Source organism: Gouania willdenowi, chromosome 1 (assembly GCF_900634775.1).
Source record: "Gouania willdenowi chromosome 1, fGouWil2.1, whole genome shotgun sequence".
NCBI lineage: Eukaryota > Metazoa > Chordata > Actinopteri > Blenniiformes > Gobiesocidae > Gouania > Gouania willdenowi.
The window spans coordinates 21,540,814-21,566,767 of NC_041044.1; the positions used below are offsets into that span (position 1 = coordinate 21,540,814).

Consider the following 25,954-nt stretch of genomic DNA (forward strand, 5'->3'; position numbering starts at 1 on the left):
GTGGAGAAAATAAATGTCCACAAAGTTGATGTGTTAGAATTAAACAAAATCAAAATACTGATGACATGATATAACCAGTGGTGGCTTGTTCTCTTAATTGTTACGAATCATGGTTTATTGCTGGACATGTCTGTATATTTACATCTGTGTACCCGTGGAAATAATACGCAAGAAAAGCAGCTTTGTCTGACAGAAATATCAAACCTGAAACATGATGCATCAGCATTGACCCTGTGCCACTGATATATGGTATCAATAAACATGCAGAAGGGTAAATAGTAACACCATTTTTTTTTTTTTTTTTTTTTTTTACAGATTTATGATTTCTCCTTTACCTGTAGATAGATACATAATTCAGAATGAACCATGTTTAGATTGTAATCACGTTTTGGTAGTTTGCTACTGTAAAAAAAAAAATGTTATCTTACAAAATTAAATGTATACAAACTGCAAAAATTTTAATTACTTTGGGGTTGATGCTTAACTACTCCCAACAATGTCATTTAGTCAACAATAAACTGCCATTTTAAATCTTAAATCAAAGAGTTTAAAACAATATAACAAAAAGTGTGCACTGGTGTGTGCACGCTCCACACATGTCAACAACTGTTTAAAAAAATATGAAAACATAAAATTAAAGTTTTTTTTTTTCCCTTTCTCTTTGTCTGCACATGCTGTCAACACTACAAGAAGTGCAATCTTTTTAGGACAGCAATGCATTTTTTGTTATTGCAATTAAATAAACTAATTTATTTTATTGCAATTAAATAAATGAATTTATTTTATTGCATAATTTTGACCATCACCAGCCCTCTCTACGGAAGGGTAAGAAACACTTTATTTTAGGGAGGAAATAAAAAATAGAGGACAGTGCTGTTAAAAATGTAACTTTTTAATAGCTGTCTGATGGAATATCAAGTTGTATCTGCAACATTAGGAGATAACGATAAACAATAAATGACCCTTGACAGCCCCCAGGTGGAGTATTAAATAATTTCTCTTTGCTGCCCCCTGGTGGATACTAAATAGGCACTGTTCTTGTAAAGTACCACATCTATATCTACAATAACCTCTGACGCATATGTTCACTTAAAAGTGACATCATGAGACCCAACACCGTTAGCGGTGGTAAACCAATATCAAATTTGATTAAAAAGGAATCCTGAGTCATTTAGTTTGTAGCTTTAACACATCTGGTTGGCCCCACGTTCGTTGTCAAGTACTTCCGGTTTGACGTAAATCCACCGTCGTGTGTACAACAGGCGCTGCTAAAAGCTAACCAAATGCGCTTTTTGTTTCCGTATTTAATCTAGTTATTATTGCTGTTAGTTAAAAAACATGAGCTCTTTGTGTGAATGCTGTAAGGAACATATGAACAGACTGAACCAGCAGGTTTCTGTGATGCGGAAAGAAATCAAGAACCTCAGGTATGTTTACTGTGTCTGACAAAAGGTAAACACGTGCCTCCAAACTAACTAATATGATGCTGAAACGTATTTTCAAATCATTTCTATGTTACCGTTTACAATAAATTAATAACCGTTTTTGATAATGCTAAAAATAAATATATGACAACAATACAACTTTATCAAACATTTTTTGTGAACAGATGTCAGAAATGCGCATGCGCAGTGAGCTTTGTTCCTTTTCCGGTCAGAGGTAGTCACATGTACAAAAGCAACATCCAGAGATTTAAAAACACGTGCTCTTATCTATCAACAAAATCGCTCTTGTTTGTTGCGGGCACGACTCAAAATTACAGACCTCAATGGAAATTAAAATAAAGTCTGTTTGGGATTTGAATTATACATCATGCTTCTTATCTGAGTGATTTATTTTGTTTTATTTGCAAGATTTAGATATAACGCAAATAAGATGCAAGGCAGAAGTGCTAACCATCTCACTGCAAACCTTTTGAGCGGATCAGTGAAATATTAAACTTTTAATTAATTTAATGGTGTATAAATCATGTTAGAATATTTTTTTAATTTCAAAATTAAACAAATCCACACATTTAAATTAAAATCTTTGTTTGTGTGAATATCCTACAAACTGAGATCAAGAGAATGTAAAATATTTAGATTTTATTCAGCTTCCCAGAGTTTTATTCTATGGATTTCTAGGCCTACTCTGCCTTTCATTGGACTACATCTTCCTCCTGACAATGTTTTTCTGGTTTTCATTGGAATCAGACAAAAAATCCATAATTTAGCCGTTATTTGGCAAAATCTTTATGTGTACAGTATAGGATCATCATGATGCCCGATAACTCAGTTTTTGAAGTGTTTTTCCCAAGCGTTACTTTCAGAGACTGAAAAACTCTGTCTTGTCACCTTTATACAAACAGTTATTTTTCCATTGATCTTTTTGTTGTTAGAATTGAACCCACCCATATGAACCCTTCTCCTCCTCCCCAACAGGCAGATGTTGGACAGTGCTGTGAGAGCACACCGTAAACATCTGGCCTCAGTTCAGACTGCTGTGTCAAAGATTGGCCTGAGTAGGAGCGTAAATGAGCCGACACCCTCAGCATCTTCACCTCTTGTTTCTCTAGAGAAAGGTGAGACACATATATAGAAATATAATTTACAGAGACCAGGGGCCTCATTTATAAATGCTGCGTACGTAAAAGTGAAAAAAAACCTGGCTATATAATGTGCGCATCTCCACTGCAGCTCTGACCCTGCCGTACGCACAAAATCATGAGAAACGAGAAACTCCGACTCCAACAGGAGAAGGATGACATTAATGATAGCTCTTTGAAATGGATTCATTTGTTGTGTGAAATAATCGAACATTGCACTTTTCACAACACATATACAGGTAAAAGCCAGTAAATTAGAATATTTAGAAAAACTTGATTTATTTCAGTAATTGCATTCAAAAGGTGTAACTTGTACATTATATTTATTCATTGCACACAGACTGATGCATTCAAATGTTTATTTCATTTAATTTTGATGATTTGAAGTGGCAACAAATGAAAATCCAAAATTCCGTGTGTCACAAAATTAGAATATTACTTAAGGCTGATACAAAAAAGGGATTTTTAGAAATGTTGGCCAACTGAAAAGTATGAAAATGAAAAATATGAGCATGTACAATACTCAATACTTGGTTGGAGCTCCTTTTGCCTCAATTACTGCGTTAATGCGGCGTGGCATGGAGTCCATGAGTTTCTGGCACTGCTCGGGTGTTATGAGAGCCCAGGTTGCCCTGATAGTGGCCTTCAACTCCTCTGCGTTTTTGGGTCTGGCATTCTGCATCTTCCTTTTCACAATACCCCACAGATTTTCTATGGGGCTAAGGTCAGGGGAGTTGGCTGGCCAATTTAGAACAGAAATACCATGGTCCGTAAACCAGGCACGGGTAGATTTTGCGCTGTGTGCAGGCGCCAAGTCCTGTTGGAACTTGAAATCTCCATCTCCATAGAGCAGGTCAGCAGCAGGAAGCATGAAGTGCTCTAAAACTTGCTGGTATACGGCTGCGTTGACCCTGGATCTCAGGAAACAGAGTGGACCGACACCAGCAGATGACATGGCACCCCAAACCATCACTGATGGTGGAAACTTTACACTAGACTTCAGGCAACGTGGATCCTGTGCCTCTCCTGTCCTCCTCCAGACTCTGGGACCTCGATTTCCAAAGGAAATGCAAAATTTGCTTTCGTCAGAAAACATGACTTTGGACCACTCAGCAGCAGTCCAGCTCTTTTTTTCCTTAGCCCAGGTGAGACGCTTTTCGCGCTGTTTCTTGGTCAACAGTGGCTTCCTGCTGCTGACCTGCTCTATGGAGATGGAGATTTCAAGTTCCAACAGGACTTGGCGCCTGCACACAGCGCAAAATCTACCCGTGCCTGGTTTACGGACCATGGTATTTCTGTTCTAAATTGGCCAGCCAACTCCCCTGACCTTAGCCCCATAGAAAATCTGTGGGGTATTGTGAAAAGGAAGATGCAGAATGCCAGACCCAAAAACGCAGAGGAGTTGAAGGCCACTATCAGGGCAACCTGGGCTCTCATAACACCCGAGCAGTGCCAGAAACTCATGGACTCCATGCCACGCCGCATTAACGCAGTAATTGAGGCAAAAGGAGCTCCAACCAAGTATTGAGTATTGTACATGCTCATATTTTTCATTTTCATACTTTTCAGTTGGCCAACATTTCTAAAAATCCCTTTTTTGTATCAGCCTTAAGTAATATTCTAATTTTGTGACACACGGAATTTTGGATTTTCATTTGTTGCCACTTCAAATCATCAAAATTAAATGAAATAAACATTTGAATGCATCAGTCTGTGTGCAATGAATAAATATAATGTACAAGTTACACCTTTTGAATGCAATTACTGAAATAAATCAAGTTTTTCTAAATATTCTAATTTACTGGCTTTTACCTGTATATGAAAGATACATTTGCAAAAACGAAGATGGAAAAAATTATACTGACACCCCAGGGAGTGAGTGACGTGCATGCGCCTACAAACAGTTTTATATTAATAATAATAATTGTAATTAAAATCACATGATCATTGCGCAGAACTCCTGATCAATTGGCTGCAACACCTGTAGCTGTTATTAAAAGGAACGCACTCACAATGTGTAAAGACACACAGTGGCTTATCTGGCACCGCTGGAGGAAGAGATGCACGGGAGACTCTGGAGGGAGCGGATCTACAGAGTCTAGGGAGACCTATAGGCGGGACCCCCCCCTCTTGAGAACGCGGTGCTGTGGGAGGGCGGACAAGGCTGGGGTGGGTGGGATGATGAGGAACTGCGACGCTTCCGCCCTCACTCACCTGTAAACACCCTGCGACTGATGAAAAAATATAGTTTCACTTGAAATGAAATATTGTGAATAACGTATTATTCCAAAGGTGTTTTACTACCTGTTTATTTTTATTTATTCAAACAGGAAATACATTTGAATCCCATGCTTCTGGCACATATAGGGGTCTATTCTCCCTTCTGGACTTAAGTGCTTTTTTACACGCCTGCAGTTACACGCTTCTCTCCTACGTATATTCTCCGGTCCAGGCTGCTGACACGCCCACCGCGCGTAAGGTAGACCAAAAGCGCGTATGTGTGAATGAAGGCAGGCTGAAGAAAAGGAGGCGGTGATGTCATTTTTTTGGGGCTGCCTAGAAATCACGGAACATGGGGTTTTCCCAACGCTTGTAAATGTCATTGAAATCCGTGAAAATTATAGTTAACTTTTAATTTGAAACGCCTTCATTGAAAAACAGTGCAACAGGTTGATTTGATCAGATCATTGATCAGATTATTACAGTGTGACTGAGTCACAATTAAAATCTCTTATCATCATCATCATCATTGCTGTAAAGCGTGACCGAGTTAAATGCGCTGTAGATATGAGGAAATAACGTGGCCGCAGAGCGTCCTGCTTTAATACAGAGGGATGTTTGCAGTGAAACAGAACTATTGGCTTCCATAATACGCAGTTTTAAATATAAATAGTTTAAAGTGACCTGAGCTGAGCCTCATTAAAATGTGTCGGAACAGTTTGTGTTCCATCCTCATCCACATATGACAGCTTGTTTCACTCTGTAGTGGATGAACCTGTGACTTTACGTTGGACATAGTTTGAAAAGAGTTGAATCACTGTGACCAACGTGGACAGGAGTCTGCGTCTGTCAGAGTTTTAATTAATCGCGCAGCAGCAGCTGAGTGATCACAGCTGCTGTTGCATGATGCACGAGTCTGTGTGGCTTCAAATGTAACTAAGTCCATATTTATAGTGCAATATAATGTTTCACCTTATCGGGGCGCTGCACTTATTCCACGGTTAGAAGAGGAAAAGGACTTACGCACACTGGAGAATGCGCATAAAGCCAGATTTGAACTGAAACACCCACATTTCAGGGCTGCTCCACCTACAGTGCGTAACTGGGATGAAGGCGTGCAGCGACTGACTTAAGTACAGGGGGAGAATAGCACACAGCCAAAAACAGCCCAGCTGTGTGGCTTTTTGGACTTACGCACATGGGAGAATAGAGCCCTTAGTGCATCTGTGTGTCCCTCCACCTGATCACTTCAGTCACATTCTGAAGTTCTGAGGGAAAGCAACGTGATCTGCCTTTCTATTATTCATAATAAAATTACACTCTCCTGCGTGTGTCCACCTCAATAGTTAATACCTCCACCTCACATTGAGTGAAAATGGTTTTATTTGCTCGTTTTCTCCCTCGGTCCACTGTGAAATTTGTATTAGTGAATATTCATCAAGGGCATTCACCCGACCTTTCATAGGCACCAGTATGGGCGTAGCAAGGAGTTTTCTCACGTGCGACAACTTTCCACATTGATTGTGCTTTAAAACGTGTGCGGTCGTTTATAAGTTGTAAAAAAAAAAATTATACGCACTTCCTGGTTTTCAGAGTACGCCAACTGAAGTGTGCTTACCTAGGCACACTTTTAGAAATGAGGCCCCTGGTTTTCACCTTTTTTCTGACTCTGTCCTTTTAATTCTGCTCGAAAGATGAGAAAATGTAAATGTTATGTCCTTATATACACACAGTAGTTAAAAACTGGCGAAGGATCTATTTTTAGTCGGATGAACACATGACTGTTTATTGACTTCAAGGATCACATTTGCACTCACAATAAATGATTGAACATTTTGAGGTAAGCTGCATCTTTGCCACCATGTTAAACACAATGTCATTGACTTTGAAGGGAACATTCAGACAGTCCCGATTGGCTACATCAGCTCCTGTTTCTCTGTGAAGAATGGGACACCTAGACAGCCCACCATATGTGGCCCCTCAAGGGCAGAGCTTCAAATTCAGCAGAGTGTTTTCAACAACCCTGAACACGCCTTGGTGGGCCTGGAGCAGTACTCCCATGTCTGGTAGGAACATTAGGATTATATCCATGGTTATTCTTCACTCTGTCCTTTACTTTTCATACTAAATAATGTTGCATTTTTAATCATATTTTCTGGTTTCCACAGGATCATCTTTCTTTTTCACAAAAACGGCCACCTCACTTACAAAGCCAAAGTGAAGCCTCCGCGACTCAATGGTCAGAGAGTGGGTGTGTACTCAACACGCAGCCCTCACCGGCCCAACGCTCTGGGTCTTACTCTGGCAAAGCTGGACAAAGTAGACGGTGAGTAACTTTATTGACTGTCCTAGTCACAAATCAATGATTTAGGTTATTTCACCATCACTTGAAATTATCTTGTGATCTGCTACTAATGAGATTACTCTCAGGTGTGTTTCAACGATAAGAGAAAAGAAGTGAATAGAAACAGTTAAAAAGTAGACTTTGTTATTGATGCTGTATAACAAAACAATGTAGAATAGTTCTTTTTTAAACATTTCAGGAAATGTTACATAATTGTTTTTAAACTCTGTAATAACGCCATATTTTTTTATTTATTATTAATGTCATATCATTGTTTGATGTTTTTTACAGTCAGAGGACAACTTATGAAACTGTGATTAATGATATTAAAACTTCATTCTTAGAGCACTTTTCAAAGCAGTCGCTAAATGCTTTAACATTTGTAATATTATATAAGTAGATTATTAAAAACATGACAAAAGTTAAATTGAATTAGGAAAATTTCCAAAATGATATGAAAACCCTCCTAAAATAAAGACTTAAACATAAAAAGGAGGGGGAGAAATACATGTATTAAATAGATTTGATGACATTGATTCGAGATACTTTTTAGACAACAAATCAGAACAAAATATAAACATACAGGGAGTAGAGTTTAGCATCGTTTGGATTTTAACAATTCTGATTCCAATTCTCAATTTTGATTCCTGTTCTAAAGGATTCTTGATTCCGATTCTTTGAGTTGTGCAGGTCAACAGGTCACAGATTTCCCAGGATAATTTTTTTATTTGAAAGAGCCTTTACACAGGCCATTTTTATTAATTCACTTAGTTGATACAGTTTAATTTGGTTGCTGCACTGTAACTAGGATATTCAATTACAAAGGTCCCCAACTGTAACTGTAAAAGTGAAACTTGCTGAAATAACGCTACAAACAAATTGACAACAGCAGTCTAAAAAGAGCTACAGGTACAGTAGATGTGAAACTAAATAAAACAAACTCAAACCCTGGTGCGGTCATGTGACAAATCAATCAACAGTTCTTGTTTAGAAATATTATTATTATTCTGGATACAGTGGAAACAAACTACAAAAATTAGTTATATTTTGAACTTGTTTATTTTGTAGGGAAATATTATATATGTGAATGTAATTGGAGTCTACAGCCACTAAAATTGCACCACTTTAAAAAGAAAATAGACTAATATAAGACCTCTTTACATGGAGTTTAAGACAAAAGAGCAGTGGAAACTTTGGACATTTTTGAATCCTTATATCTGTTGATTAAAGTAAAAGTACCCCAAGTATTATTTTCTTTATGTACATATGTAAATTGTATATGACTGTAAATAATTTGTTTTATATAAACGGGTAAGTGTGTGAATTGTTTGTATTGTAATAGTTGTATGGAGTGCACGTCAATTTAAAAAAAAAAATTAATTAAAAAATGCAACAACTGGCCGTCACTGTCTGTAATTCAGAGGCAGCAGCCCCTCCCCCCCTACAGAGAGACGGCAGCAGCAGAGGACTGTCCTATGGCACTTTCACACCAAACACATCAAAAGCGGCAGGTGTACATTCACAATACATGGTGGTCCCGCGCCTCCTGTGCAACGCGTTTTGAAGCGACACGGCGGACGATGCACGTTTTGAGATTTCAAGCTTTTGACGTACGTCCGGCGCCTCCAACGCGGCCGACGCTGGAGTTGGGATTGTTAAACCTTTGAAGCATATCGCGCCGCGCTGACCAAACAGAAGCTTTCCCCAACCGTGACATATTCAGAATAATGAGAAAAAAAACAACACTAACCGGAGGCGGAGACAGATGGACAGGCACTCTTCTGCTGGATCAGAGCGGCGATAGTTGGTGTCTTGGTAGGAGATACAAGTGCCAATGCGGGTCAGCAGGTCATCAAACTGGGCACGGGAGAGTCAGAAGTAGCGCTGAAAGCGACTCTCGTCTGAGCGCAGCTCGGGTGAATCCAGAAACGGCACCGAGGAGCCCTTCGGCGATGTTGTCTGGTTTTATTTATCACATAAAGCCAAGCCACTCTCAATAATGTAGAGCAGATGAATGGGAGTCAGAGGTGGCGTGTTCAGCAAGAAACTCCAAACTTTATTCTCCATTCACCCACTCTTCTCTATAGCCCTCTGACATCACTGTGCACACACTGAGTCACACCAAAATACATCTGACTGGAAACACCATCTTCTCAACACAATTATGTTCCCCATCACTTCAGTCACTGGGTGTAGTATGAACGTAACTGATCGCCACAATATCATCCATTGTATGATCACCACCAGCAACAGAGAAGCCCCTCCCCTCAACATGCTCCCTTCCCAACTTGTATGGACGTCTCGAGCATCTCCGACGCTGGTGACAAGCGTCTGATTCATTGAGCACAAGCGTCCAACCACGGGCGTGAGGCACGATTTTGACGCCCGAAACGCGTTTGGTGTGAACGCAGACGTTCTCATTTAGTGAGGCTAAATGAAAGCTGTGATGGCAAAATTGATTAATTATATTTACTCATACATTTTCTCTTATTCTTACTCATATATTTGATCTTATTCAAATATAATATCTTAAGTTGTATACTTTTCACGTCTGTTGTCTTAACTTGCCCTCCCAATACACATTGGCCAGACACGACGACTCCCACACATACATACACACACACACACACACACACACACACATTTCTACGCTCATCTGCTTTCCCTTTGGCCTAACCCCCTCTCTGCTTTTGCATTCTCACCTCTTCGGGCGGTGGGGGAGGAAGTGGAACTGGGTGAAAACGTGTGTGAAGTGTGATCCTGGGTCAGTCTCGTGTTTCTCCCTTTGGCCAAAGGGATCTTCCTTTTGGCCAAGGGGAGATCCCTTTGATTATCCTGTCTGTACCTTTTTTATTTAGTTTAGAATAAAATCATTTTTTATGACTTCATCATTCCTCCAGAATGGTCTTCATCATTTGTAGAAGCAGAGAGTGTTTTTCCAGTCGAAGACGAGGTAACCGTAAATTTCACCGTAACAAAGCTATTAACTTCTTGAATACGCCTACAGTCTGGGTGAACTCATCATTTAGTAACTCCCTAAGTTGATCATTTAAACCGCAGAATCGGCGCTGTTAATGATACAGCCGGAGAAGAAGTGATCAACGTTCTTTCTCTCCCCTGGTCAGCCTATGGTCGGCTGCTCCGCAGCCAGACAGACACACACACACTCACAGACGACAGTCGCGTTCTGAATACATCTTATACAAACCCCGCGGAAACAAACAGAGCAAGCCGTGGAAACAAGCTATTTAGGAATCGAATTGAAATTCAAACATCTTCGTAACGGTTCCGGAACTGGACGTTAGAAACTGGTTCCTGGTGCCCAACCCTAATAGGGAGTGATTCTTCCTAAACGTTTCAGCTTCGATTTTGAAAAGTAAAATCTGGTCTATAGTGAGGTATATAATGTAATCCATTATTTCCATTGCGGCATAAAGAATTCCTGTTAAAAATGTATTTTTCTATTTTTTTCTCCGTCTTGTAAATGTCCATGTCTCTCCTGTGTTAGAATCCTATTTTTTCCCCAGCCGCCAGTTGTAGTATATTAAACAATATTTGTTCCTTTTTGTCCAATTATTGAGAAATAATTAAAATAGACAATAATGTGGCCTCAAACTGGGTAGGAAAAACAGCACAAAGGAAACCACAAAACAAAACAAGAAAACACCCAAACTGCTGCTACTTCTGGCTGTGGGAGTTTGTCTTTCGTCATACTTCATAACACCTCAAAAAGACACAATGTACATGTACTTTGGCTACAACTCTATAATAAAATACATTTCCAAAGTGCCAAACATGTGACACTGAGACAAGGTCATGTGACTCCACTGTTGTTAAAAAACATAGAAACGAGGGCATTTAATAATGCTGCTGGTGCTCTGTGCTGAATGGGCTGCATTCTAGTCCACTGTTGTCCTTATTGCTTGTTGTTTGACATTTTGTTTGTATAGTAGTTAAAAATCAGTACATAGACATGCTTTTGACAAGGTAATTGTCTTTTTTAGGTGACACACTTCATCTGTCAGACATTGACATGATTGCTGGCACTCCGGTCCTGGACATCAAACCCTTCATCCCAGACTACGACTCCCCCGATATGAGGCTGAGCCCAGGGACGGGACCTCCTGTTATAGACACGAACCAAACTAACATGACTATGGATGAATCTAAGGAGGAGTCGGACATCAGTGACCTTCATAGAGACACGCACACAGGTGATGATGCAGATGTGAAGAATCTGCCATCTAAAGAGAACGATGGATCTGATTTAGGCATCAGTTCTCAGTTGTCCCTGCACAAAGACTTTAACAACTGTTTGGAGGAGGTTAAAGCCTTTGTGAATCCAGACCCGTTTCAAAACAGTTCTGTGTACAAATGCCAAGGTTCAGATTCTGTTGATTCCAAACAAGTGACCGAGGATCATCCCTGTTATGGAGAGGACGCTCTCACTACCATTGCAGGCTGGATTAGAGAACCTCTTGTTGCCAGTTTGGAAGTGCGGTTCACTCCTCACGCTGAAAAGCAGCTGGCAGAATTTCTTCCTGCACACCTGTCGGGTAAGGTGCAAAAGCTTTTTCTCTCCAGTAGAGGTTGCTATTGGGTCAGTGATGAGGGTGAAAGCAGGCATTCATGACTGAGGAGGAATGAGTAAATAACAGAGCTCTGTTCCTTTAGGACCCTCTGGGAGCGACAGACCCAGGTTCAGGTTTCTACACAGTCCAGAGGAGGCTGCATCTGCCATAAGGAGCGTGTTGTCAGCAGACCCTCGCTCAGTCTACAGGAGAACCCGCTGCAGAGACAGACTCTTCTTCTTCACCCTGGACACAGCTGACATTACCTGCTGGTTTGGACAAGGCTTTGCTGAGGTACTGCAGGTCCGACCTGTTGAACCTCAGTGTGAAAGGCCCATTTAGTGAAGCTTATGTACCTTAGTAATACCAGTGACGTTTGTTCAATAAAGATTTGTGAAATCACGAGGTGAATAATGTAGGTGAGTGATAAATTGTTTTCAATTAAAAAAAAAGTTGACAATTTTTTTTGTTGTTTTTATTCCTACACAAGCTTTGGTTTTACAAATCTTGTTAAACTATTTTAAGTAATTTTTGTTTTGTTTAGACACAATAGATAAATTCAGGAAAACATATCATTTTAATTTCTGTTATGGTTATAAAAAAGTCACATTTTAAAAATGGGATTATACTGTGACTGTGAGGTTCCTTTTCATTCTCAAAAGTACAGAGCTTATACTTATTTGTTTTTCATTGTCTATGAAAATGTTATTTCCTTCCCTTAAGTTTAGTCATTTTGTGTATTTTTCTCTTCCTTTGTGCATTTTTGTTTTGTGTGATTTTGTGATTGTGTATTTTTTTTTATTATTTATTTTCTATATTTTCTCAAGTAATTTTGATTTAATTTTGTGTTTTTTTCTTTTACTTTGTTTTTTTTAATGTAATTTTCAGTGTTTTTGGAGTCATTTTGTGTATCTTTTTTTGGGGCCAACACAAAATTAAATCAACGGCCGCATGTGGCCCCTGGGTCGCCAGTCGCCCACCTCTGCAAGGTCAAATTCAGCTCTTAGGGCTGTTTGCTGTGGGACATGTTTTATCAATTACACATGTGGAATCAGTCTAAAAGACAAATTTTTTTTAAATCTTTTTTCTCCATACATTACGTCTGGTGTATTATAATATGCATTTATTTAGTAATAACTCCATATTTGTACAAACCGGAAATCATGTCCTCGCACAGTGCTGCCTTCATGCTGTAGGGGGCAGCACACACTAGCTAAGCATTACGCAGTGCACCAGTTAACCACCGAAGAAGAGAAATGGACCAATCACAGCGCTGACATTTGTGTTTTGAATGTAACGCGGTTGATGGAGAGTTTGCCTTTTATTTAGCAGAACTCCCGTTTGCTCTGAAAACATCTAATGCGTCTGTGTTAAGGTTTCCTCACTGTTGAATTTAAGGTATTGTACTCTTGTATTGTTCAATATATGTTTCAGGCAGATATAAAGTGTGACTAAGTGATTTACAACGCTCTTATCACACAGTTTGTCTGTGTTATGACATTTCCATTATTTTCAGGGATATAACTTGCACACGCATGAACTTATTACTTTTATTGTGGGTTAAAATAATTATGTTTACTTGTGAGTGCGCTTTCGGGCTAATTTGAATCAGCTGTGTGATAGTGTGTACATGTTTTACCTGGTTGCGCAATGAAAAGCTCGAGTCTTCTGTTTTGACATGATGACATTGCCAAATATTTGAGCTAGCTCTAAACAGCTAATACAATTAGCTGTCAATAATTAAGGCTGTGTGATAAGGGAATAATAATAATACATTTTATTTAGAAAAGGCTTTTACAGCTGCTCAAAGATACTTTACAAGGATGAAACGTAAAATAAAAGACTTGAATAAAATAAGACATTACAGAAGAAAACAATTTAATATATATATGTATTTTAAATTATTAACTATGGGTGGTTAATCAGCTCATTTTAGAATAGACTAAAGTTTATTACCATATGTACATGTTAAGAAAGTACAGGTACAAAGGAATTATTGTGCATGTCCCAGTGTCAGATTGCAAAAAATAAAATTACAAACAACAAATCAGCCAAGACCGTATAAGTAAAGGTGGAAAACAAGGAAAGAACAGAAGTATACAAAAAATAAATGAATAGATACATTTTCAGTCCTGATTCAATTTGATTCCGATTATTGAAATCTCAATTCGATTACAAACAGGCTAATAACGAATACCGATTATAAATATATATAACATGATCTATTAAAATGATTTGGCATTTGACTGCCTGAAACACTTGACCACATTGAGAGACTTTGCATCTTCTAATAATTACTGAATCACGTGAACAGTTATTTGCTCACACATTATTAGAAGCTCCAATATTCACTACTATTTCAATTTAAATTAACTATTTGAGCAACCCACAGCAGAACAAGTACTGAAATTATTTTTCTTCACTTTGTTTTAGCTGACCTTATTAACAATTCTTTAAAAAAAAAAAAAAAAATTAACATTTTGATACAACTTTTTCATTTCCGGTATGATATCAATATAGCAGCCTTGCGTATCGACCGATACGATATTGATCCGATATCAGCATGAATCATACATATTTTGTTTTCTTTAAAAAAGTAATAATTACTTATTTTGTAGTGTGGAATGTTAGAAAAGACTTGATCAAGTGATGTTAGTCAGAGAACAATAGTCAGCAACAGTAGGTTTGAGAAAAACTGACCCATAAATAAATTTTAACCTTCAACCTAATATGTACAGAATTCTACAATTGAATAAAAAAATGAATTGGGGGAAGATAAAAATGGATAAATCCATAAATTTTAATCCAATATTTGTTTTCAGGCTAATATTGGACCGATATTTGATATCGATTTTGGATTGGGACACCTCTAATTTTGATGAATGTAATGAATTTATTTTTCTCTGTTTAGTAGTTTTCAAGAACGTTGCTATAATGTCCATAAGAAAGTCGGGTAGCGGGATTGAAGGCTTGGTGAGTGTTTGTTTCCTTTCGTGCTGCCTGCTTCACACACATTAACTGTTACTAAGCGACTCAGCCTACGCTGCACCGTTAAACTTGCATGTTGTTTTTCAGCGTTCCAGTGGCTATGAGGAGCGAACACCTCTGAGAAGTCTGGACAATGACATTCTGCACTTATCAAGTGCAACTAAACTAAAAAATGGGGCATCATTGAATGCTGAGTCAACCAAAAGCCCAAATGTGAGTTTCCTACCGTAATCCTAAATCTAGTATTGCTATTTTAAGCATATCTGTGAAGCTTCCAATGTATTATTTTACAGGATGACATTCCTGACGGGGAATCAAAGCTCCACCTGCGCTCTTGTTCCCCCACCACAACTATGGAAGCCACTACTGATCGATCTGAATCTCAGTCTGTTTCTGAGCTTGGAGATGTAACCTTTAAATCCTACATTTGTGTGGGCGGTGAGGTTGAGATCTTAAATTCCATGCTTTGCGAAGAGGAGAGTCTTGTTTTGCCCAAAGACTGCGTTTCATATAAGAATGAAAAAGAAGATAGCGCTATCACTCACAGTGTGATGATGTCGTCTTGCTGTGAACATGAAGAACATCCTTATTGCAATCCTGAGGGAAACGAGCCTTGCTCTGTGATCACCAATGTAGGAGATGAATGCTGTGTTGTCAGCGATGTACAAGCACGAGTTGACCTCTTTGAGCCAAATTCAAGCACTTTACAAACTAGCGAGAATTTCATTTGGGAGTTTGTGCACTGTGATGGAGGTGAGGTTGAAATTTATGATAATTTAATAGAAGAAGAAGATAACCAATTTCCTCCACTGGAGTCAGAGCTCAGTAAATCTTTGAATACCAGCGGTGTGAACTCGACCTGCTCAGATTGCTCTGTCAATTCTAGTCAAGTGGAACATGCTGATCATCCATACTGTACCAGCGTAAGTGATGGTTCTGCTGTCACTGAGAACACACACAGTTCTGAAACGACTGAGAATGGACTGAATAAAATGCTTAAATTATTTACCTGCACTGGAGGTGAAGTTGAAATTTCAGACAGTCCAAAGCTTGTAGAAGCGTGTGTTCTTCTACCAGAGCAGCACCGTAGTATAAATCCAAGTATTTCACTTGGTGGATATTTACAGGAGCAATTCGATCATCCACAATGTTATAATCAAACGTCTTCAATGCCTCAAGATGACATCTCCTCAACAACCAGTGAAATATTCCCGAGCAGTGTTGACACCGCGGGTGCTAAATTGGTAATCATGGAGGAACCAGACAACAAGTTTAACCAAACAGACGATTCTCTATCCTGTCCTGTCAGTAATGAGAAACTCTTACCATTACGTTTGGAACAAGTCATGGTCAGTCAGCCTAAGATTGAGAGTGAATCTGTCTCTACTGCACTGGGTCAAACCCAAGAAGGCTACAAGCACCACAAAGGCTCTGCTGAAAAGGCAGACATGCCAGACCTTGAAAAAGTTTCACTATGTAGATCTTTAAACACTCAAGATGATAACCATCACATGCAAGAGACAACAATCCTCCCACAGGACGGGGGAGGGCCGTCAGTTGTTCATAAAACAGAGATTATTGAGTCTGACCTAGCTCCAGTACAGAGTCCTACACCTGTGGAGCTGCAGAATTACGTGGAAAATATCTCTCAAGTGAAATCCATCTACAGACCCTCTGATTCCAGTGAGACCAAAGACAGCGCCCTTGGTTCATCTGGAACTGGACCTGCTGTGGTCAACTCTGTGGAGAATCTGCCTCTTGTTTTGAAAGTCCCATCAAATTACACTTCAGTTTTCTCTGCGCTGCAGATGGGGATTCTCAGCCCTGTTGTGAGGAGAGCTTCACTGTGTTCCCTCAAGGATCATAATATCCATCCAGCTCACAGACAGTTTTTAGCTGATGATTCTGCCCTTGATGGTGAGAAAAGTGAGCTGTCTCCTGTTGTTGTGGACTCTGCAGGGGGGCTGTTGGCTGAGGTCTTGGAAAGCCCCATGCCTCGTCCTCTTTTAAACTCCACAGCCGTCGGGTGCAAACCACAGGCTGGACCAATGATAGAGCTAGGTGAGGAGTTGGCTGAGAGGGCCACTATAGCACCACAAGCTGAAGTTCAGAAGCAGGTTCTGGATTTCCCGCTGATGCCTGAAGGGCCTCTTCAGCAGCAGCTCATGCAGATGGCTGAGTTCCTCATCCTGGCTTCAGGAAAAATGGGGCCCGCCGCTACTGCCATTGCTCCCCATTCTGCTGCTGTTTCTCACCCTGAATTTAAAGCTGCTGCTGCGGAGTCTCACACTGCGTCTGTCGGCACTAGTCCTGTGAAACAGGTAAACCGCAGTCTCAACACATCTGGGCTGTATGAGAGAAAAAGGCTTTTCAGTGTGGTGGATTCCTGCACCATGACCGACCCCCTCCTTTGGAAGTAAGTATCTATAAAAAGAATAATCCTTATTTATTTGTATGTATTTGTCATTTTGTCTTTCTCTGTTTTTGTGTTCTCAGCTTACCTTCAGGCAGCTTAGAGGGCCACTCCAGACCAGAGCTGGAGCAGAGGCTGATTTCCAGTATGATCATGGTGGAGGCCCTGGTGCAGCAGTTGACTGCAGCCAGAGCACAAGCATGTCCTTCAGCTGGTCGTTCTCCTTCAGAGCTCAGAGAGAAACTTGTACAGACTGAACACACTGAACTCAGCCAGGTGAGCACTATATCAACTCTTTCTCTTAGAAATGGATTAGATTGTTGAAATTACATATTGTGATATTTTAATTGTAAGGTGAATTTGTTGATACACATTCTTAATATAAATCTGTTTTGGATTATATGAAGACCACAATGTACAGAGACCTTTACTTGGAGGCATTGAGCAGGATCGACGAGTTGGAGCTCAATGAAAGTTTTCTACAGAATTTAATGCAGTGTGTTCAAGACACAAGAATCACCATGGTAAGAGACACTTTTGAGTTTACATGTAGGAATAATGACATCTTTAATGTACATTAGGAATAACACGTGTGTAAATGTTGTGATGTTTACAGAGAGTAGTAAAGTGTTTGCATTTGTTTAAACAGACGTCCTTGAGTGGCGACACAGACGCTGCTCTTTCCACCATGAAAGAAGTGCATGTCATTGTCCAAGAGGACCATCAAAGCCTTGTGTCCCATGTAAGTCAAACAGGATCCTTTTTTTTTTTTTTAGTTAATCACAAATAATGATCATTACAAGCTATTGAGGGATTGATAAAATATATAGAATAAGAATAAAAGTAAGGAGGAAGTCAGAATCAGAAGTACTTTACAGTATATATCCCAGGGGGAAATTTCTTTGTCACAGAGGCACGAGAAATATTTCAAATGAAGTGAAATAACACTAACAAAGAAAAAGAAAATGTATATAATTAAGTAAAGACTGTTAATTAAATAAGGATTAAGTACAAGTGCACACATTACAGTAGAAAAATAATAATACAAATATAATTCAGATATATACAAGAAGCTGTCAATGAACAATGTTTTATCTCTTTAATGAATCCAACAGTGGTGTGACATTTGATTTTATACTAATTGTTCATGTTCCATTGTTTACATTGCATGGCCTCTCCTGGCTCTTCAGTATGAATACATGAAGTCTTTGTTTGAGAAGTCAAAGCGGACACAGTTGAGGATGACGCAAAAGGTCAAAGAAGCTCTTCAGCAAAGAAGTGACATGGAGACGCAAATGCAAGAGGCCGTCACAGCTAAAGAGGCGGTATGATGTGAACTACGTGCACTGTATTACACTTGTCCCTGTGTTAAAAGTATTTATATCCACATACCTTTGGTTGTCTGCACTCAGGCTTTCAATGTTATGGAGCAGCTGAGAACACATTGTGCCATAGAAATGTCAGCAAGTGAGAAAAGTGCTGAGTCACAACAAGAACTCCTGGTAGCCCTGAAACAAACGTATCCACAGCAGGTAGAAAAAAACACAACCAACCACAGACACAATGATTCTGGAAAAAACAACAACCGCAATGTTCAAACAAACCTAAACTATTGTATTATACAACAATCTCTTCTACTTCTGCTAAAAATTAGAACTATAAGAAAAATGTATTTCTGTAAAACTGTTTGTTTACATCATCACAATGTAATTCTTTTTTTACCAAATGCAGGTTTCATTAAACAAGAGCTACACTGAAACCCTGAGCTCAGCCTCGGAACTCCTGTCCCAGACTGCGGATGAGCAGTCAAGTTTAAAGCAGGAGGTAGTTTTTTTTTTTTTTTTTTTAATGAATTAAGAATGAATCATTAAAGCAGTGTTGGAAATATTTTTTTATGATTCAATGAGAGATTTGAATCAAATTTTTATTTTTATTAAACATTAATGGGGTTTTTGTGTGCGTGCTTTGTTGTGTAATATGTCAAGTGTTTCTTTTCCCAGCTGTTTGCAGTGCAGAGCCTGGTGCAGAGGTGTGTTCCAATCCTCCTGAAGCTGAATGAGAAGGCGGCTGATGCTCTGAGGGAGAGAGACGAGCACATGTCTGAAAAAGATCAGGCCATAGAGGAACGAGAACAGGTCAACCTACTGTTACACTTTCAGGCTTTGCTTCAATTCCCCGGATTTATAGTACGTGGAGTTTGATGAACTTTTCCTCAACAGATTGAGGAAAAGTTAAATGAAGCCCATTCGAATCTCCAAAGTTGCAGAGACCAGATTGGAGATTTAAATCTTCAGGTGACAATTCTGACATCAGGTAATGTTCCTCTAATGTTTTTTTGTCATCACACAAAACATTCAGTGCATTTACTTTTCAAACTAAATTTTAGAGATGGGTGTACTGCGACAGAAGCTCATGGAGAAAGAGGATGAGACCAGCCTGCTGGAGAGGAAGGCGATGGAGCTTTCAGCGACAGTTTCCTCCACGTTGGCCTCCTACACTTTCTTGGAACAGGCTCTTGCTGGCGAGACGACAAAGTATGACACCTTTACTGTAGGAGTGAACAAATGAGCTCACACAGTAGTTAAACAGAAATAAAAGGGCACACAAGCAACAACTTTTGTTTTTATTGCTGCTGTTTTTCAGTTTGCAGCAATCGTGGAAAGACGTGAAAGAAGCCAAAGAGAGAGCTAATGAGTAAGTAGTGGCAGTTTTTAAACGTTAATGTCTAGGTTTTCATTTAGTTTAGGAACAAGAATAATATCACCTAATATATTTATTCATAAATAGTTTGGGTTATTCAAATCCAGTAAAGTCAACAGGCTGATGGGTAGGCTTTCCTTTTGCTGTTAATGAATGGTTGAGAAAACCCTAATCAATGTTGCTTCTCTGTTTTTTGTTTAGGTTGGAGGCGTCCCTGGATCAGTCGGAGCAGCACAGAAAACAGCTGAGTCGGGCTCTGGCTCAGAGTGAGGAACAGCTGGAGCAGCTGCAGACGCTCACTGAGTCTCAGAGTTTACAGATCCAGCAGCTCCAAGATGTTTGCACACAACTCAGCAGCATACGGGAAACGAACGAAGTAAGCAAAACATTTATGTTTGAGTGTCTTTTCGGCCCTGTAGCATTAGCATCTTTGTATAACACTCTAGTTAAACCTGACTGAAGATCATTCCCATTTTATGTGACATTATCTTCTTGAAGTCTAATTAATACATCAAATTATGTTTTCTTGACTTTGGACAGGGTTCTTTTTGTGTTTAAGGTTTTTTTCTTGATGGGAGGGTTTTTAATTGTTTATGTTTATTTTTGTCAGTTTCTGCTGATGGAGAACGAGTTGGCCCGAGAGCAAGTGAGAGAAAGTGAGCAAATGCTGGGAGAAAACCTTCAAAGTCTTCGGGAAAGGAACATCCAGTGTGAGGACCTGAAAAGAGAAGTCTCTCAGCTTCGGTAAGTTCACACTCACTTGTGTGTGTGTAGATCTATTTATGTTTCCTATGTTTCCATATTTGTGTTCACAGAAGCACTGTAGAATATTTTTAGTTAGGCCGGCATACCTATTTTGTATTTTGCTATGGCTGACATCCTGTCATTTGCGTTGGACTTGTTTGGAGTTGATTTTGTGTCTGATACAGAATTATTTGTTCTTTAAAAAATACAGAGTTGAGAACAAGAGTTTGCAGGATGAGCTGGAAACCACACAGTACCAGTCCAACACAGCCCGACTGCAGCATGAAGAGACGATGGCTCATGTTGTCACTGACATCACTTTGCTTTTTCACACTCTGCATGGAATGAACAATGAGCTGCACTCTGACCTCAGTGACCCAGTAACTAAACAGGTCAGTTGTCGCCTTTTTACTCTAGGGAAATCGTCTGCATTATTTCTGAGACTTCTAGATGGTTACTGTAGCTCAAATAAATTTGAGACTGCAGAGTGAACAAGTCGTTGATGTAAGTTTCTAATGTTATTTTCAGACAATAGAGCAGAAGGACAAAGAATCCCAACCAGGCAACAACATTGAGCAGCAGCGCTCCTCAAGTTCATTCGTTGACAACGTCATGTTGGCATTAACTGCTGAGAGGGAGGAAGATGTCAGAACAGACTCGACAGTCGAATCAGGTACTTTACTCATCTTGCATGTGTAGAACATTCTCATTGGCCTACAGAGGAAGCCTGTGGTTGTAATATGCAGTGTGTGTAGGGCTGGGCGATATGGCCTTTTATAAATACCGCGATATTTTTAGGCCATGTCACGATACACGATATATATCTCGATATTTTGCATTACCCTTGAATTAACACTTTGATGCACAAAATCACACCAGTATGATGATTCTATATGTCTACATTAAAACATTCTTGATCATACTGCATTAATATATGCCAATTTTAAACTTTCATGCAAAAAAGGGGATATCACAACTAAGTCAAAGTTGACATAACTGTATTTATTAAACAGTGAGTGGCTCAAACATGAAATTGTCAACAGAAAGTGCACGTTCTGTGCAAAATTGTCACAGAGACATTTCAAAACAAGACATTAGTGCAGGATGCAACTCACATGGCATTTCAAAACACAAAATTAAAGTGCACTTTTTGTACATAATGCCACTACAATATTTTAAAACAAATAGTGCCCTTTTGTGCATGTTGTCATTAAGATGACATTTCAAAACAACACTAAATTTAAGTGCACCTTTTGTGCATAATGCCACTAAGATATTTAAAAAAAAAAAAAAAAAAAATCCAAAAAAAAAGTCCGCGAGTTTAACGGTATGGTCATTTTCAACACCGCACAGACTACAAGCTGCGATATATCGAGTATATTCGATATATCGCCCAGCCCTAAGTGTGTGTAAATACTGCCTCATGTACAAAGAGTGACTGCTGGACCTTTTGATGTTTGTTGTCTTTGAAAGACAAAAACCTGACTTGAAAACATGTTTAGCTTTTTACATTTTCTTATAATGAGAAAACATTCTTACCTGATGGTCTTTTACACGGGATCTACATCCACAAACATATGTACCATAGATTTATGTTGATTTGAGACCATATCTATTGTCTTGATGGAGAAAAACAAACCAATCAGGGTCCCCACGGTCATGAACTTCCTGGAAAAGTTATGGAATTTGAAAGAATGATTTCCTAGTCTTGAAAAGTAATGATAGAATTTAATTGCTTTGGAAAAAAATTGGAAATAGAACCTATTTTATTTTAATGTTTAAAATCAAACCTTTACATTACTAAATTAATCAAGTCTTATACACCTTGTATTGTACATCACTTTTAGTAAATGTCTGCAAATAGACATTGTAATCTTATAATTAAACATGGTAGCACTAAGTTAGTTGAACGTTATTTATAGAAATTGCAAAATGAGTGTCAAAGGAAATTGCGACTTTGTACGATGCTCTATGATAGATAAGTGATGGACACAACTAGCATTTTGTTTGCGCTCTAATGGCATTGAATAGATCTTAGCGGTTCAAAACTAAGTGATGGAAATTTGGTAAAATATTTTGGAAAAGTTTTTGAAAAAGCATTGTGAAAAAAGTGTGGGAATCCTGACCAATGTTGATAAAACGCCTGAATATCAACTATGGACGTACTTGTGTCTCCTCACTAACTCCAGACAAAGTTGCATCCCCGTGTGAAGCCCTTTTCAGTCGGTCGGGAGCCTTCACCCGCCTCGGAGTCCTCAGCCCTAAAAAGAGTGTTGAATCAGAGGTAGAGGACCAGAGCAGAGTTGTAGAGCTGCTCTCTGGCCTGAGCAGCACCGTCACAGAGCTCGTTCACACTCTGAAACTGGTTCAACAACACAAAGATGGTCAGTTGATGGAGCTGCAGAAAACCATGTAAGCTTTACCAATGTTTCCTGTACCATTCTGTTGTGTGTGTGTAGGTGTCTTCCTATGCTTTTAAAATGGTCGGCAACAGCTACCAAACAGTGATCTGCATTTATCTACATATATGAAATATTGCATAATACATTAAAATTCCTGTTTGTTGTTCAGCTCTATGCCTTTGTACAGCATGGTACATGTGTTGTTTGATGAAGCACGTGGATTTACTTAGAAAAAAACTCTTCTGAAGAACAAACAACTTAAAAAAGGGAACACATTTCAAGCAGGTTTTTCCTTGTGAAAATTAAATAATGTATAAACATTTTAGTTTGTCATGATGGAAAAATCAGACTACCTCCTATAATATTTTGTGTATAGTGTTATTGTGATAATGTATATTATTGTGTATCTATCGATCGATAAATGTGTTAGATTTAATTGATAGTAAAATAGTAATTGTTTATTAAATCCTGAGTTTAGATGAAATATTGTGATTTTGTTGGATATGTGGAAGAAGAGTTGGAGCAAAAGATGAGACGTTTAAAATTCCCTTCAGTCAAAATAAATACATTAAAGTCTATAATGATTTACTGTTGGTACAAAGCCTGTGTCTTTATATGTTGTTGATATGAAATATAGAATCAAGAAGCACAGTTTGATGATAAATTTGTATTTCAAAATGCCTAATGTGAATCTGAACAACTTTATTCAACATGCCATTCCAGCTGTGAGCAGCAGGTGGAGCACCAGGCTTCCAACAGGAGGCACGAAGCAAAAACCTGTGAGTTGGAGCATCAGCTCAGCCGTCTGCAGAACCTGGTTGAAAGGGGGAATTATGCTCTTGAGCAGAAAACTCAGGTGAGGAAAGCTCATGGCTTCTATTTATCTGAGTTATGATGTAACCTGTGATTTTTCACTGAACTAATAGGTCAAAATCACTGCTTGTATTCTAATAGGATGAGAAAATCTTAACAAAGTTGATCTCAGATGTTCAAGAATCCCAGGAAGCCCTGAATAAACACAAGACCGAGAGCAATGTAAGACATTTTCTTTTCTTGAAGAAAATGTATTTGTAACTTCTGAATGTATATGTTTTTCTTTTAAAAATTATTTTTTTTCTCTCTTCCATCCAGGAATTGCGAAAAGAGCTGTCCGAGCTTCGCCGAGCTCTCCACCAATCAAAGAGGGAGTCTCAGTTTCTACTAGAGGAGTTAAAGAAGGCCGAGGATCCATTAGCGAGCCCAGCACATTATTTGGAGGAGAAGATCCACTTGTTAAAAGAAGTTCGTTTCTGTCACCTGTGACATGCGTTATAAATTGTGTGATATTTCATTGGTAATATCTCACTCACATTGTGTCTATTTCTCACTCAGGTAGAGAGACTGAAGGCTTGTCTTCAGGAAGTCGAACAAGCCCGAGTTAAACTGCTGGAGCGAGCGAAACGACATGTGGGTAAAACTCTTATGACCTATCGTAGGGTCAGAGATTGTCAAATGCAGGATTTTAGAACTGATCCTGGTTCTTCATAATGTCTCTCACAGCAAATCATACATCAGACCAACCAGCAGAAAACTGAGAAAGAGCTTCTGATGTTAAATAAAATGATCAGGAAAATCAGGGAGGTAAGAAGTGTTTTATTCAAAATATTTTTCCATGTTTGTTGTTTGTTGACTGTTTGAATTGACCAATGTGTGTTTATTTTCCAGACGCTGCTCTCTGTGCCGGAGGTTGTGAACAGCTGTAAACAACTCCAGCAACTTATTGAATACATTGGCTAATGTGTTTTTAATGTTCCCCTGCACTAGTTGTATTTATTGTTATGTTTTTTAAGGTGTTCATAAACTTAGTATTGACTAATAAATATTAACCTACTCAGTTTTTTGGGTTTCATTCACCTTTAATGTAAAAAAATGTAAGAAATTATTGAGTTTTTTTCCTTAAGATTACGGTTTGTGAATAAACAATGTTAGAAGGTTTTAGCCTGGTGTGTTTGAATTCATTATAATGGCTTTTCAAGTGCACACTTTCTCATGCAGTGTATTTTATTATGGTATTGTCATTCACACAAACGCTTGCTCACCAGTTTTGACAAAAATGTCACGCAAGGTGTTCATCATGAGCAACTTCCTTTAAAATGTTTCTGTTGTGCTCCCCATTAAAAATTATTTATGATTTCAATCTATTATTATTAAAGTTAATTGAAAAAGGTACAAAATACAATATTTTAATCCAAAACTCATTTAAAAAAAACAGAATCCTATTGTAATTAGAAGTCATCTTTGTTTTATTTACTGGTCAGCTTTTTCCTTATACAATAATGTAAAAATAAAGAAATCTGTATTTAAAAGGTTTTTCAGCTTGTATTCTATTCAATGTGCTTTGTCCTGTCTTTAAGGCTATAGTTGTGTATAAAATAAAAATTTTACAGTCTACTTATGGTACTCGAAACAATGATTTAAAAAAAATATCGATACTTTGAGATCATATGAAGTTGTGTCTGGACTGAAATCTCTAACATTTGCATATACAAGCTTTTACATATATTAAAATTTTTCATAATGTATAATACATGATGTTTTTTGATAGATAAAACATAGTGTACTAAAGACGGTGTACTTGTTATGTTGGAATAACATCGGGCTGCGCTATTGAATGATTTTCTCTGTACTTGTGATTTGACTCCTATTGGATCCTCTTAGAGATTCATAGCTTGTGTAGAAATGTGTTGATTTATATGGTACAAATAGAAACGTTGAGTTATAGTTCACTTCACTGAGCAGATTTGTGTAATCATAATCCAGGTCAGTCACTGCTAACACTGCGGCTCCAGACATAATTTCACACTATGAAGTATTAACTTCTACTAATAGAAATATAAAGCTATTGGCCCTTGGTAGTACATAAGTATATAGTTTTAGCTGCGAAAGATGTCTTGAGGATGTGTTACCCTGTAAGTTATTGAACGTGTTTAAGCTAAAAACTAATGTCAA

General features: G+C 38.6%; 2 protein-coding genes across 5 annotated transcripts; both read left to right on the forward strand.

Annotated features, from left to right (window-relative positions):
* Positions 1–1,235: 1,235 nt before the first annotated feature.
* On the forward strand, positions 1,236–12,157 carry trmo (tRNA methyltransferase O). The gene is made up of 6 exons (XM_028458294.1): positions 1,236–1,427; positions 2,421–2,560; positions 6,696–6,870; positions 6,973–7,130; positions 11,153–11,704; positions 11,823–12,157. Exons 1-6 carry the CDS (start codon positions 1,339–1,341, stop codon positions 12,059–12,061), a joined length of 1,353 nt encoding a protein of 450 aa, XP_028314095.1. The 5' UTR covers positions 1,236–1,338; the 3' UTR covers positions 12,062–12,157.
* On the forward strand, positions 11,880–25,161 carry spag5 (sperm associated antigen 5). 4 transcript variants are annotated; one of them, XM_028458267.1, is made up of 25 exons: positions 11,880–12,013; positions 14,631–14,692; positions 14,795–14,920; positions 15,001–17,123; positions 17,204–17,396; positions 17,528–17,644; positions 17,770–17,862; positions 18,311–18,445; positions 18,533–18,652; positions 18,852–18,944; positions 19,121–19,255; positions 19,340–19,433; positions 19,507–19,654; positions 19,764–19,814; positions 20,022–20,196; positions 20,431–20,564; positions 20,776–20,956; positions 21,093–21,237; positions 22,754–22,976; positions 23,690–23,822; positions 23,921–24,001; positions 24,098–24,247; positions 24,338–24,412; positions 24,506–24,586; positions 24,671–25,161. In XM_028458267.1, the coding sequence occupies exons 2-25, from the start codon at positions 14,654–14,656 to the stop codon at positions 24,740–24,742; spliced, it is 4,917 nt and encodes a 1,638-aa protein (XP_028314068.1). In that variant the 5' UTR covers positions 11,880–12,013; positions 14,631–14,653; the 3' UTR covers positions 24,743–25,161. The 4 variants fall into 4 exon arrangements, with proteins under 4 accessions (XP_028314068.1, XP_028314087.1, XP_028314060.1 ...); XM_028458286.1 differs by having other exon boundaries at positions 11,906–12,013; positions 14,634–14,692; XM_028458259.1 differs by lacking the exon at positions 11,880–12,013 and adding an exon at positions 12,808–13,117.
* Positions 25,162–25,954: the final 793 nt, after the last annotated feature.